We start from the raw sequence: 15,713 nt of genomic DNA on the forward strand, positions 1-15,713 counted from the left end.
ATTATGCAGCTTTTTTATAACATTTTGAATTTCGTATCATCTATACATACGTAGAAACTCACAAATATTCAACTAAAAAAACAAAAACACAACAAAGTGTTTTTCTGCGTTTACTCGTTAACAAATTTAATGAATCTTCTAAACATTTGATTGCGATTGTTGTGAAATTCGAGTGTAAAGCTTTCTGCGCACTCAAATAAGTATTCAAGAGCAGCTCTTCTACTCTCTCACACACGTATGTACATATATAGCACCTACACTAGTTATAAATAGACATTCGCCACAAACAGCGTCACAGCGTACTAATACTCCCAGCAGTTGAGCGCACGAAAACGGTCGAGTCTCTGAACGGCATAAACGGTGCAAAAGATATTACATAATAAAATAAACAATAAAATATTCGTCAAACTAAGTGACAGTGCATAAAAACAAAGTGATGCCTTCAACTGTAGAACAAACAGAAAAATCGCAAACCGCACCAGAAGCAAAAAATGGGGCGACAGTACAAAATTTCGAAAACCCCAAGTGGCTAACGGCGGAACTTTTTGAAAAATTGCTTAAAGACACCGTTGCAAATTACAAAAGTATCAAAAGTTTCGAAGCCAAGCCAGCGCTAGCAGCTGGCGAAAACTATGCCACAATAATGCTGCGTGTTAATATAGATATTGAATTAGTAGGTCAGTTAAAGTTAATATATGAGAAAAATTACGGTGTGAAACACATTTTTGTGCAATCAAATTCAAAATGTGAATCGTAATAAGAACTCTATTATATAATAAGTGGCGACGCGTATTAGCAGATCATAATTGAGTAATTTGTGGTTTGCGTCTTCATATACAGTGGTCACACAATTTATTCGTACACTCACAGTTTATAAACAGATACAGCTGATACTTAGCACGATTTATACAAAAAAGAACAAACTTTGGATATATTCGTAAAAAATAACATTTTTATTCAATATTTAAGGAACAAAAACTTCCGCATTCATTTCTGGAGTTAGAGAAATTAAGGCATCAACAAAATAAGGCACAATTTCATGCAAAAATATTATTCGTACATGGCCATATAAAGAATATTTTATTAAAAAAAATAATAGAAAAAACGAGTATTCAGGACTTTTTTAAGCCGCCTTTAGCTTTAGTAACTGCTTCCAAACGTCGGTGCACCAATACTTGGTTTCATTAGCTGAAATTTTCTCCCACTCAACACTTAAAGCCCTTTAATGACGCCTTTGATGTTATTTTGTGCTTTCTGGTTTTTCTCCTTTCTAAGAGTTCCCATCACATGCTCCGGTGATTGAGGTGGAGTTTTGAGCTGCTTATAGTGGTAAATACGCCATTCTTGCACGAGGTAAGATGGGTCATTGTCTTGTTGAAATAAGAACCCTTTAGCATCCAGTGCAAGTTTAACGACACTATCACGCAAATTATTCTTCAAAATATTTCAATACAAATGTTTTTTTCATTTTATCATCATTAAAGACAATTTTTCCTACTCCAGATGCAACTATGCACCCCCAAACCATTAATTTCCTCCTCCATGCTTAACGGTAAGAATACGGTTTTTTTCATTCTGTTCTGTATTTTCTTTTCGTCAAACTTTTTGAGGGCCATCTGATCCGGAAACAATAAATTTCGACGCATTACTGATCTCTTCTTTTGATTAATATATGACATATAGGGCTTGCGGCGTGCCACTCTGCTACGATAACCAGCGTTAAGCAGGCAATTACGAACAGTTTGTGGGCTTACTTTTTTATGCAAAGACTCTTGAATATTTCTTCATAGTATCGTGGATGTTATTTTGGGATTTTGCGCGACTGATGCTACTTTGTTGCGGTCCTCACGTGGAGTCAATATTTTTCGCCTTCCGACTTGGAGGTGATTAACTTCCAATTTACCAGTATTAAAGTAATTAGCAATAACGCTTTGCACCGTAGAATGCGATTTGCCAATTTTTTTTGCCGATTTCGTGCAGAGACAGGTTTTCCAAGTACAATTTAATTACAATTTTACGCATTTTTAATGGTAAATCCGGACTTCGTCCCATTTTGTCACTTTCAATCGAGATATTACGCGCAACTGAAACTGAATCGGCGGTAAAAACTAAGGAAAACCAATCTTATTTCGTTTTTCGTAATATTATATAATATTAGTAAAAACACAAACGATTTTACTGTTACTTTTGCAGCAACAATATCATGAGCACGAATAAATGTTTTGCAGCATTTTCCTGCTTTCCTTGGTACCCTTCAGTGAGAGTTGAAATAATGGGAGTTTTGTTTGCGGCAATTCATCATGAATGTAACATTCTTACAGTGTCCCAAAAGAAATATATTGTCACAGCAAATATTTTGCGCAAAACCAAAGTTCTTTACGTACTACGCAGGGTATGTGAATAAATTGTGTGACCACTGTATTTCCCCTCATAAAGAGGCATCAAGCTTTAAGCTACGCTTATTTATAGGATAAACTTTTTTTTAATAAACAGCACTTCGTTCTCTCTTATGGCCTCTGGTGACGGTCAAGCATTGTTTGACAAGAACTTTATATGTGTGCGTGTCGGGTGCTTGACGCTAATATCTAAAATTTTTGATTTTTACCGACAACAAGTATTTGTGACACGACGCCACCCGACTGCACTAACACATACAAAGTGCAATCAAGCATGCTGTATCGTCACCAGAGGCCATTAGTTGCTCGTTTTTGCATTCAAAGCTTACAAGTCTACCTCGGTTTGTTTATCGTAAAAGCAGACTCAAAAAAAGCCTGTTGTTCTGAACAAAGCGACTAGTTGTTGTTTGTACGAGCACCATCATCATAATGATGAACCCCTCACACGTGTGCTTATTTTTTTACCGCTACTAATTGCTAACTTATTCTCTTAATAATTTTGCTTTACTCATTACGAGTTGTCTCCATTCCAATTAAAATAATTAAATGAACTCGTTCGAGTGTGTGTCTGTATGTATGTATGTAGATATATTATGAAATATGTATGTATATTTGGCCGCAGTAGAAGAGAATTTTGTGCATGACTACCTTACGGTTAATTCCGGGTTCGAAGTCCAATGTGGCTGTGAAACATCAAATGGCAGAAGTTTTTTTTTTTTTTTAAATAGCGCTTACCCCTTCGCCGGCAACAACAACATCAAGATGAATAGTTCGAACTGGACGAAGATTGAAGGAAACAACTAACGCCCCTTTAATAGCTGTGTTTTTCTGATACGCATTTGTATCTGCGCTTAAAATTTGTCTGAAGCGATGAGCGCACGCAATGTCAACAGAGGAGAAATACTCGGACGTGAAAACAATTAAGATTTTGTGTATCAATACACTTGTTTCTATTAATTAAAAACTGTTTTTACAGTTTGCGTTTTTAGTGCGTAGTTTACTTCAATAAATATTCGTTTGAATTTGTTGATCAGTGATGCCAAATGTTTTTACGGGCTATAGACAATTGTCGATGCGCGTTTTTTGCTGTAAGCGCTTAAGGGGTTAGGCCACTCTAGGATTTTCAAAATATCGAAATTTTTTTTTTTTGCTTAAAAGATGTTTTAAACTCTTTAGAATATAAAACAAAAAGTCCTATGCGTAAAAAAAATGTTTATCTCTAATATTTCGCACTTTTGCGCGAGCGCCTCTGACGTCTCTGACACGACTATTCAAATTTAAACCGTGTTTATCTCAAAACGTGATTTTTCAAAACTGCACGCAGCATAACGCAAACAATTTTTAATATTTTCACTTGTAATTGTACAAGGATCTTTAGAACATTATTCCGCACTGAAATACGTACGGATTTTTTTATTAATTAATTAGAAAAATTTTTATAAACAATTAACGGTTCCATTTTAGATGAAAAATTCTACTTTTGACTTCAAACATCTGCAAAATACATAAATTTCAATATTTCTAAAATCCCGTACGTATTTCTACAGCTATACTCACGTCGATTGAGAAGAATTTTTTTAATTTGGTTTAGGTTGACATTTACGTCATTTGTACTGCGTGCCGTGAAGTGCCTTTTTCGCAGGGCGCTTTCAGAGATTCACTCCAAAGGCGCCATTTTGTAATATTTTTCAATAAAAATATTTGTAACTAGCATCACCCAGTGGGCTTCGCACCACCATACATAAAATGTTTTTTTTATATCGCAAGAAATTTTTCATATTAAGTTTTCTTTATAGAACTCGTAAAATGTTTAAACAGTTGAATTAGTTGATTTTTTTTCATTCAACATACTTTCTAAAGATGTCACAATAGCCTTTTCTGTACTTTTTTAAAATTTGATTGTGGTGGTCACCTATATACAGGTAAGGTGAAAGAGTCGATAAAAACTTGTAATTAAACTTTGATTCTATAATTTCCATTTCAATTTTTTACGCTAAATAAATTATGCTAAAATAAATAAAGTTAAAAATGTTTTTCCAGTTCCTTGAATGCTCCAGTTTTTATTATATTTTCGCCCAAAATTAATATTAACATAATACACTTACAACCACAACAGTACAACAGAAACGCTCATAAGCGGCTGTGTATTTGTTATTGTTTTTCCCATACAGGCATTTCGTATGAGAGGAAACCATTACTCACATAAAATATCATAACTCAGGAACGGCTGCACCGATTTCAACCAAACTTCACATAAACCTCCTCCTTAAAGATAGAAAAGAACCCTACAATTTTTGTGTCAATCGGTTCGGCGGTTTTTGAGCTATAAGATTACCAAGGAAATGTAATATATAACGACAACTTGAAATAACCCAGGACCAGCAGTGTGGTTAGGAATTTAAGCTGATATAAGGCTATCGATTTGATCCGGAGTTATTTTATGTACCAGCCAAATTAGTATATGTGCGTGCGGCAATCCCCTTTTCTGCCATTCGATGGAGTACATATGGCAACGCACCTCCCCAAATACATATAATTTCACAATTAAATCCATAATTGCTTTACATTTTTGCCGAAATGGATACTCATGTGGTTCAAACACATCCTAGGGTTATCCAGGTCCACGTTTTGGTCTATATCTCGAGACCCTAGTTACGGAGGGGCATTAAAAATACTCTATACTATAGAATCATCAGCAGCTTCCATTTGCTACCCATATTGTACAAACAAATCCTAGGGTTACCCGGGTCCACGTTTTGGATTATATCTCGAGACCCTAGTCACAGAACGGTATGAAAAATACTCTATACTATAGAAATCATCAACAGCTTCCATTTGCTACCCATATTGTACGAACGTATCCTTAAGTTATCGGGGTCCACATTTTGGCCGATATCTCGAGACCCTAGTCACGGAGCGGCATCAAAAATACTCTATACTATAGAATCATCAGCAGCTTCCATTTGCTACCCATATTGTACAAACACATCCTATGGTTACCCGGGTCCACGTTTTGGTCTATATCTCGAGACCCTAGTCACGGAACGGTATGAAAAATACTCTATACTATAGAAATCATCAACAGCTCCCATTTGCTACCCATATTGTACGAACACATCCTTAAGTTATCGGGGTCCACATTTTGGGCGATATCTCGAGACCCTAGTCACGGAGCGGCATCAAAAATACTCTATACTATAGAATCATCAACAGCTTCCATTTGCTACCCATATTGTACAAACACATCCTATGGTTACCCGGGTCCACGTTTTGGTCTATATCTCGAGACCCTAGTCACGGAACGGTATGAAAAATACTCTATACTATAGAAATCATCAACAGCTCCCATTTGCTACCCATATTGTACGAACACATCCTTAAGTTATCGGGGTCCACATTTTGGGCGATATCTCGAGACCCTAGTCACGGAGCGGCATCAAAAATACTCTATACTATAGAATCATCAACAGCTTCCGTTTGCTACCCATATTGTACAAACACATCCTAGGGTTACCCGGGTTCACGTTTTGGCCTATTTCTCGAGACCCTGGTATCCGATTCTTAAAATTTTAAAACACAAACCATCTACTGAATAGTCCAAACAAAGTCTAAAAATTTGGTTTGGATAGGTGAGCCCGTTCTTGAGTTATAAGATTACCAAGGAAATGTAACTTCTTTTTATATATATAGATTACACTTAAATACATGCTTAATAATACATTTTGAATGTTAAGTTAATCGTGACAGCTGCTTTGCTTGCTCGTGTTTCGGCTCGTCTTCGATTTTTACCTATTCAAAAAGATGAATCAAAGAATCTGTATCAAATTTTGTGTGCAAAACGAAATTAAGTGCGCGGATGCATTCCGAATGTTGACTCAGTGCGGTGTCATACGGAGAGCTACTTTGGACCAAAGCAACGTTTATCGGTGGTAGAAAATGTGCTCAGAAGGCCGAGAAGATGTGAACGACACGAAAAGCGTCCCGGACGCCCGAGCACTTCAACAACAGACGAAAAGATTGATGAGGTGAAGAAAATGGCATTAGCCAACCGTCGAATCACTGTTAGAGAAGTTGCTGAGGACCTAGACATATCGATTGGCTCGTGCCATTCGATTTTTTTCAATGATTTGGGCATGAGACGGGTCGCCGCAAAATTCGTACCAAAACTGCTCAATTTCGACCAAAAGCAGCATCGCATGAACATTGCTAATGAGATGTTGGACTCTGATTAATGATTAATTATTAAAAAATATATTTAAGAAGCTCGCGTTAAAATTTGAGACTACTCGGTTTAGCAGTTTTCTAGTAATGTTGGTCACCGATTTGGAAAACATCATTTTGAGAAAAACGCGTTTAAAGTTTCACAAGCATTTTACTTTACTCTGAAACGCCTTTTAAAATTTGCGTGTATCATCAAAAATATTCACCGGAACGATATTGAATTTTCTGTGCGTATTCTTAAATCTATGTACATTAAGAAAAAATAAATAAAAAAAATCGAGTTTTTGAAAATTCTAACTGTACATATATAACCCCTTAAAACAACACACGTGGTCTATTATAATCCTACGTTGACCGCCATGTTAGTAGTCGCCCAGAAGCGAAAGATCATCCATAAACCAGTTTTAAACCATTTGCGCGAATATTTTACTCAATGGATTTCTTTTTCCCCAAGCTAGGTGCGCAACTAAGTTCTCGCTGTTTTTTGATGAAAATACAGGTTTATTCTGAAAAAAAAAAATGATTACACGTGAATCATTGAAAGTATTGCCCATCGCTGGCTACTACTTTTTCCCATCTTTCTGGTAGATCTCGTATACCGTCGCGGTAAAACTCTTCATCTTTTGAGGCTATCCACGGATCAAGACATTTTTTAATGTCTTTATATGAAAGGAACTGCTGGTCAGCTAGGCCATGTGCCATCGATCGGAACAGGTGATAATCGGACGGTGCAATATCTGAGAAATATGGCAGGTGGGGTGGGATTTCCTATTTCAGTGTTTCCAAGTAGGTTTTAACGAGTTTGGCAACGTGAGGCCGAGTGTTGTCATGCTGTAGAATCACTTGTTCATTGCTCTCCGCGTATTGCGGCCGCTTCTTGCGCAGTGCTCGGCTCAATCGCATCAATTGAAGTCGATACCAATCCCCAGTGATGGGTTCGCTTGGTTTTAACAGTTCATAATAAACAACACCAACTTGGTTTCACCAAATATGTACATAGCATAACCTTCGCAGCGTGAATATTCGGCCAAGGCGATGACGTAGCAGCATGACCGGGCAGTCCCCATGACTTTCTTTCCTTTGGATTGCTGTAATGAATACATTTTTCATCCCCGTCACGCTGCGATGAAGAAAACCCTTCCTTTTTTGCCGCTGGAGTACTTGTTCACAGGCGAAAAAACGATGTTCAACATCCCTTGGTTTTAACTCATAAGGAACCCAAAGTCCCCTGTTTCTGAATCATTCCCAAAGCATGCAAACGCTTGGAAATGGATTGGCGGGTAACTCCTAATACTGAAGCAAGCTCTTCTTGCGTTTGACATGGCTCCTCATTGAGCAATGCCTCCAGCCTCTAATTCAGCGTCTGCGAAGGTTTTTGGCCTTATTTCACGCGGACGGTCGCCTTTGAAGCGACGGAACCAATCTGGGCACGTTTTTTCACTTAACGCATCATCTCCTTAAACTTTTTGTAGCTCTCGATACGCTTCAGTCGCCGTTTTTTTCGAATGAAAGAGGAAAATCGACACTTCCCTAAGGCTTTCGATAAGGTATGTCACGATGGCCTTCTCAACAAAATAAGAGAGCTATTACCAATTCAATATTATAACATTTTAAAATCCTATCTATCCGATCGTTTCTTTCGAATTAAATACGACGACACGTATTCTGACCTGAAAGAAATTAAAGCTGGTGTCCCACAGGGTAGCGTTCTGGCCTACCAATCAGAACTGCGTCAAAGCAACGTTTGCAGACGACACCGCTATCTTGCCAGTTGGAAATACACAAATTGAGTCAACTGCAAATCTTCAAAAACTTTTAAACAGAAAGTATGAGTGGACAGTTACTTGGCGTATAAAACTGAATGAAACCAAATCCGTTCATATTGATTTTACGTACAATAAAATAAGATATCTTCCACTATATATAAATGGAGTGCAAGTCCCGTAACATAACACGGCTAAATACCTGGGTATGACTCTTGCAACTAAACTGAGATGGAGTTCTCACGCAAAGAAGAAAAGAGAAGAACTCAATATTAAATTCAGAATTCAATATTAAATTCAGAAACAAGTATTGGCTTATGGGTAAAAGATCTGCTTTATCCATGTACAATAAAGTACTTCTCTACAAGCAAATACTAAAACCAATTTGGACGTATGGGATACAACTATGGGGTTGCTCAAGCTCCAGCAACATACTTCAAATCCAAAGGTTCCAGAATAAAATTTTGCGATGCGCTACTAACGCGCCCTAGTATGTACGCATCAGCGATCTCGAACGCGATCTCGGCATAGAACCAGTTGTCGTCGTAATTAAAAAAAATGCCCTATCTCATATAAATAGGCTATCTCATATTAATAGGCTATCTCATCATGTCAACAGCGAAGCCTCAGCCCTCACTGACCAACATAAATGGTTTGTAAGGCTGAAACGCAAAAAGCCGCACCACCTCGTGCAGTAATCAACTCCTTTGCAAGTTTTGTGCAAAGCACCATCATATTAATTGTATTATACAAAAACCGAAGAAAATTGTTCGTTAGTTTATTTTTGTTAACAATAAAAATGAATACAAAAAAAAAAAAAACCTTCCCGCAAATTACGAGTATTCGGCACAAAATCAGACATTTTCACAAAACCAAAAGTAGATGATACAAAAACAAAATCACTAATGTGTCGAAGCAGTTTGCTTAACATATCGCACCCTAAATACAAAAGGGTCACAACTCAAAATTTTCCACACTCGAGCTTGACTTGTTTACAGTAGCACAGAAAACAAACTATGTGACATATCACGCTGAAATTTGCCATGTAAGCTTATAACAGTCCTACCAAAAACAAAAAATTTATTTTTGCCATATGTCATCCGCGGACCGTTTTATTGATAACGTCTCGTTCATATTTGAGCAGAAGGAACATTTTGAGTTGTGACCCCTTTGTATTTAGGGTGGGATATGTCTAAGCTTGGTTTATGACGTTTAGATTATGTTAGAATTGACTAGCCCACACTGCTGGCAGCATCTATTGACAAATAGCGGGAACTTAGTTGCGCACCAAAATAATCCTACGTTGACCGACATTTTATTAGTCGTCCAGAAGCGAAAGATCAACCATAAAGCAGTTTTAAACCATTTGCGTAAACATTTTTCGCAAAAATAATGGATTTCTTTTTCCCCAAGCTAATATCTATAAACACATACATTTAATATGAATCCCGTTATCTTCTACCGTAGATGGCACGCCCAAATCGCTCTCGTACATGCTGAAGTTACCCCAAGAAGTCGAAGTATTCAAGGATATAATGCGTAAACATAATATTTTCGAAGTCGAATATAGGATGTACCATGAAGTTGTGCCCGAGTTTGAGCAACTGTACCGACTGTCCGGCATCGAGTTGAATCTTTCGCCAAAATGCCACAATATCGAGACTCCTTCAGAGTTTGGCGTAATTTTGTTGCAAGACCTGCGCCCATTCGGCTACAAAAATGCCAACCGTTTAGAAGGGCTTGATTTGGAGCATACGAAGGCGGTGCTTGAGCGTTTGGCGCAATGGCATGCAGCCTCTGCAGTGCGTGTCGAAACCAAAGGGCTATACCCGGAGCTATTTATGAAAGGCATGTACATAGAATCGTCGATCGATTCTTTGGAGAGTTTTATGGTTTCAATTAAATCACTCGTTTTGGAGTCTGTAAAGGCAATAGATGGAAGTGGAGCTTACATCGGCAGCGTGGTAAGCGAGCAATTGGTTTCTTACGCATTAATTGGATATTTATTTATACTGACATTTTTTTATGTGTAGGCAAATACTTTTGATAAGATGACGGGCGAATTATTACGCACATCACGTTACGATCCAAGTGAGTTCAACGTTTTGAACCATGGCGACTGTTGGTGCAACAATGTCATGTTTAAATATGACAGTGAGGGTAAGATCGACGACACACTACTCGTCGACTATCAGGTTATCAACTATGGCTCACCAGCGAGGGACTTGCATTACTTCTTAACCTCATCTACGCGCCTCGATTTGAAAGTGAACCGATTCGATTATTTTATCAAATTCTATCATGATAACTTAGTAAAGAACTTGAAGCTTTTAAAGTACCCTAAAAAGCTGCCGACGTTGAAAGAAATTCATATCGCAATGATAAAATACGGCTTGTGGGGTTAGTTACTGGGGTTTAGAAAAAAATCTAAATAACACTAATTCTTCTGAATTTTTTTTTTATTTTGATTACTTTTATTAGGTTTTTCACCGGCTTTGGGTGTTATGGCAGCGGCCTTATTGGAGTCTAATAGCGATGCAACTATCGATAGTTTTTTTGGGGATTCGGATGCTGGAGTTCGGTTTAAAAATGCCTTGTACACGAATCCCAGGTATCGCAAACACATGGAAATTCTAGTGCCTTTTATGAACAATCGTGGCGTCTTCGAATTGTGATTTAAGAAATCCGAGTTGTTACTGATTTTTGTTGTTAAATTTTTAATGCTATGTGTACAAAAGTATTATAAACCAATTAATTCATAAATAGAATAAATGCAAATACCTGTAAATGAGCACACAAATAATCTGTAAAGGTTCGTTTTTCCTTGGTACTTCAAGTGCAACAACTGCTGCTGCAGAAATAAACACTGTTCACTGAAAGGCTAACGTGAGTGTAAGGACTGCGCTAAAAGGGGTTTCAAAATTCCGAAGTGGTAACTGCGATGTGGAGGATGTCCCGCGCGCTGGTCGTCCTGAACTCTTTAACTCCGACGCCTTGTTCGAACTCATGGAAGCTGACCCAAATTTGATAGCCGACAGTTCACAGGCACCTGGTTCAGTTGGGAAAGGTTTCAGCAGAGAGTGAATGTGTGTTCTCAGCTGCTGCAACGGCTTGAAAATGAAAGTTTTTTGAACCGTATCTTTACTGGTGATGAAAAATGGGTATTTTACAATAATTCTGTTCGCAAACGCCAATGGTTAGTTAAAGATTCAACACCAGAACCGACCCCTAGAGATGGCCTTCACACCAAGAAGATTCTCCTGTTTATTTGGTGGGATATGGTCGGTATGGTTTATTATGAACTTCTGCACCCAAACCAGATGATAACTGCTGATTATTATTCCCACCAGCTATCAAACCTGAATGAGGCACTTAAAAAAAATTGACCATCTTTAGTGAATAGACGCAAAGTTTTGTTTCACCACGACAACGCAAGACCTCTTACCGCAAGGCAAACATTAGGCAAGCTGAAGGAGCTCGGATCAGAGGTAATGCCGCACCCCCCATACTCTCCGGATATTCCACCTTGTGATAAACTCCTTTTTCGTGGACTTCAATCCCATATGAGTAACAAGAACTACTCCTCAAAAGAAGCTATAAAAAGGGATATCGAAGCGTATTTTGGCTTCAAGGACAAACAATTTTTTGAGCAGAGAATTAAGAATTTGTCTAAACGTTGGGAAGACATTGTAAATAATGAAGGAAAATATATTATTGATTAATAAATACTTTAAACATTTTTTTTATTAATTTTAAAACAACCTTTAAAAGACGCACGAACTTATGGACTGACCTGATACAACAAGCAGCAGAAAATAGTTGTGTGAGTCTACTGTAATCGAACACGTAGGTTGGGTGTGCGTATCTATTAATTTGGCCAACACCTTTTAGTTTATTTTTATTTACTATATACTATACTCAGGCAACTGATAAGAGGCTTTTACTTACGCGTGGCCACGAATTATCTTATCACCGTCTTCATAAAAATTTATTTTGCTTGCAGCTAAACTGGCTGAAAATCTAAAAAAACGGCGACAGTTTTTAGTCATTTAATCAGACAAGCTTCATTGCAGGTAACTTTGAGGAAGCTTAAATGTGTTAGTGTGTAATACACGATTATTATGTAACGACGATATTAACAGGTTCGTGTTGGTTTAAACTGGGCAGGAAGGCCAAAGTACCAATGAACCTATCTCACAGAAATTAGTGTATGCGCAAAGTTTTTTATACCGATATCTTTCTTGATAGTAACGGTACATTTTGGTTTGGTATGCCAAAGTCGACATTTGCAGTCCAACTTAACTATTCGCTTGCAACATTCTTCTTTAGTCATTATTCTTAGTACTGTTATTACAAATTTGTGTTGCGAGATTTGGTTGTCATGTGTGCAATCAGAGATCAGTATTGATTTGGCAAGCATAGAGAGCAAGTTATCAAAAAAATTTTGTGTTAATTATTATTGGTGTCATAAAGAAGAATGTAAATGAAATAAAGGGTGCATAAGCTTCAAGGCCCGGTGTTGATTTTGAATAAAATAAAATTTTTTTAGGAAATTATTGTCATTTCTCTTTATTATGATAATATTGGTATGACTTAATTACGTATAGAACAAAATATCGGCCAAATGACCGCCGCTGTCTTGGCGGCACACCACCATCCTATGGTCCAAATTTTCGATGACGCTGAGGCGTGATTGAGATTATATGTCGTTAATGTGCCGAATTATCTCATCCTTTAGCTCTTGAATTGTTGCTGGCCTATCGACGTACACCTTTTCTTTCAAATAACCACAAAGAAAGAAGTCCATCGGTGTCAAATCACATGATCTTGGCGGCCATTATTGACGGAGATTATGCGGCCATCAAATTTTTCGCGCAAAAGAGCCATTGTTTCGTTAGCTGTGTGACAAGTGGCACCGTCCTGTTGAAACCACATATCGCCCACATGCATATCTTCCAATTCGGGCCACAAAAAGTTCGTTATCATCTCACGATAGCGAACACTATTCACAGTAACTGCCTGACCGGCCTCATTTTGGAAAAAATACGGCCCAATGATGCCCTCGGCCCATAAACCGCACCAAACAGTCATTTTTTGTGGGTGCATTGGTTTTTCGGCAATCACTCTTGGATTATCATTCGCCCAAATGCCACAATTCTGCTTATTGACGAATCCACTGAGGTTAAAATGTGCCTCATCACTGAAGATGAAGTGCGCGATATACAATTTGATTTGAACACCCGTTTTAATAATAAGCCTGAATAACTTTAACGCGTTGCTCGGTTGTGCGTCTGTCCGTGGTTGAAATTGAGTTAGTCTGAAATTGAAGAATGCCAAATGAAATGCAGAAAAAAGCTTGACGTTTAGGTGTTGTTCACATTCAACATTGGCTCTTGAAGTTTAACCACCCTTTATTTATTTTTGCGTGAAGCTTTGTTCAGCCTTCAAGTCCTAGTACAGAACTGCATTGACGTCCAGAAAGATATTTTTTGATAAATCACCGCACGCAAAACTATTTGACATACTAAGGAAAAAATAAAAAGTGAAAAAAATAAGCTGCATTTCCAACTTGTATAGGGGTCAAACTGCGAACGTAAGACTAAAAAATGATGTGACGAGTGATATTGCAATCAAGAAGGGAATTCGCCAAGGATGTATTTTATCACCAATGCTCTTCAATATACATATACTCGGAATATATCTTTGAAGAAGCTTTGGCATCAGTCAACAGAGGAATAAAAGTCAAGGCCGAACTAATCAGTAACCTAAGATCTGCCGATGGCTGACAAAAGTAATGACATGCAACATCTCGTACAAGGTATGTTAGGTGTAACGCATTACTAAAATGATGATATCAAAAATGTAGACGAAGTTAGTAGATGTAGGTCCCTCTCAGAGCGAGGGTATGGGATCAGCTCTAGCCTCAAAATATAATTTTTTGAAGTAACAATAAAAAATTAGGCAATCCAGGGCTAGGTTAGGTTAGGTTAGCCTGGTTGGCAATAAGCCACGCATAGACCTTTTGGTCCCTAGCGATACCAGATGGAGACCGACCTCTATGAATACCTAAAGTAGACATCATGTAGGATGTCAGCGCTTTTGGCGAATCTAAGTAGGGCTGGGAGCTCCGCTTTTGAGACGTCTTCCAGACTCTCAAACAGTGGGGCTCCCAGGCATCTTAGTCGCGTTTTTGATAATTCCGGACAAACGCACAGAAGGTGTTCTAAAGTCTCCTCAACATCCTCTCTGCATTTTCTGCATTTGTCCGTGTTAGCAATCCCTATCTTGTACGCATGTGCAGCCAATAGATTGTGACCTGTTAGCATACCTATGATAGTTCTGCATTCCTTTCGCGAGAGCGTAAGTACGAATTGAGTAAGTCTTTTGTCGTTCGTTCCCCACATAACTTTTGCTGTTTTGCATGTGGTCAGGTTAGTCCACCTAGCTTTCACTTGCCTTTTCATGTTGTCGTCCATTTCATTGTATATTGTGTTTAGCGGTCTCGGTATGTCGTTCTCTTGTTCAAATGGTAGTCTCACAGCACTTTTTGCTATCTCATCTACTATTTCGTTCCCTATAATGCCTTTGTGACCAGGTACCCAGTAGATATGCAGCCTACTGTTTCCGGCTAGCCTTTCTATGACCTCCCTGCTCCGTCGAACCAGGGCTAAGTGCCGTTAAATTCCAAATCGACCCTCACATTAGTTAAATGATTATGAAACAGTGTACAAAACTTCAGGTGCTTGTGCGTGGCAAAGCACTCAAACGTCGTGAGATCAATCTGAACACATAATTCAGTGTTTTTATTACTTGCTTATTCAATACACTGAATCCCATAAAATTGCCAGATTATTTCTATTATTTTGATATTCATTTATTGTAAAAATAAAGCCTGAGTTTAGCCGCCATTAGATCGGAAATTTTGTAGTTTAAACAGTAAAAGCACAAATTTTCTGCGCTACAGTTAAAAGTCGCGAAAGAAGTTGGAAAGGTAAACGAGAAACCACAAAAAAAATTTTCATTTATTTTACCTTTTCCTCTCCATTCATTACTTCGCACCGGCGCTGCAATTGCAGCTGAAGTGTTGGCCGACGCGTGAAGCCGTTCAAAAGACACTGCCGCATAGCAAAAAGTGACGGAGTGTGCAGCACACACTCACAAGCTTATAATCAACTTTTAGAAGGCTGCGCGGTTGGCCGAATTCGAAAGTTTACCTCTTTCACGACTTACATACTTACATACAAATGCATAACAGGCACACACGCACAAAAGTTGCAAAGGAGTTGGTTTAAATGGTTTACATTATTTCTAGTATTTCAGCTGTTCTACCCGT

General features: G+C 38.1%; 1 protein-coding gene across 1 annotated transcript; it reads left to right on the top strand.

Moving 5' to 3' along the window:
* The first annotated feature begins 289 nt into the window (after window positions 1-289).
* LOC128864241 (uncharacterized) lies at window positions 290-11,191 on the top strand. Its single transcript, XM_054103810.1, has 4 exons — window positions 290-677; window positions 9,848-10,344; window positions 10,414-10,780; window positions 10,862-11,191. Exons 1-4 carry the CDS (start codon window positions 437-439, stop codon window positions 11,053-11,055), a joined length of 1,299 nt encoding a protein of 432 aa, XP_053959785.1. The 5' UTR covers window positions 290-436; the 3' UTR covers window positions 11,056-11,191.
* The last annotated feature ends 4,522 nt before the right edge of the window (window positions 11,192-15,713 follow it).

Source organism: Anastrepha ludens, chromosome 2 (genome assembly GCF_028408465.1).
Source record: "Anastrepha ludens isolate Willacy chromosome 2, idAnaLude1.1, whole genome shotgun sequence".
Classification (NCBI taxonomy): domain Eukaryota; kingdom Metazoa; phylum Arthropoda; class Insecta; order Diptera; family Tephritidae; genus Anastrepha; species Anastrepha ludens.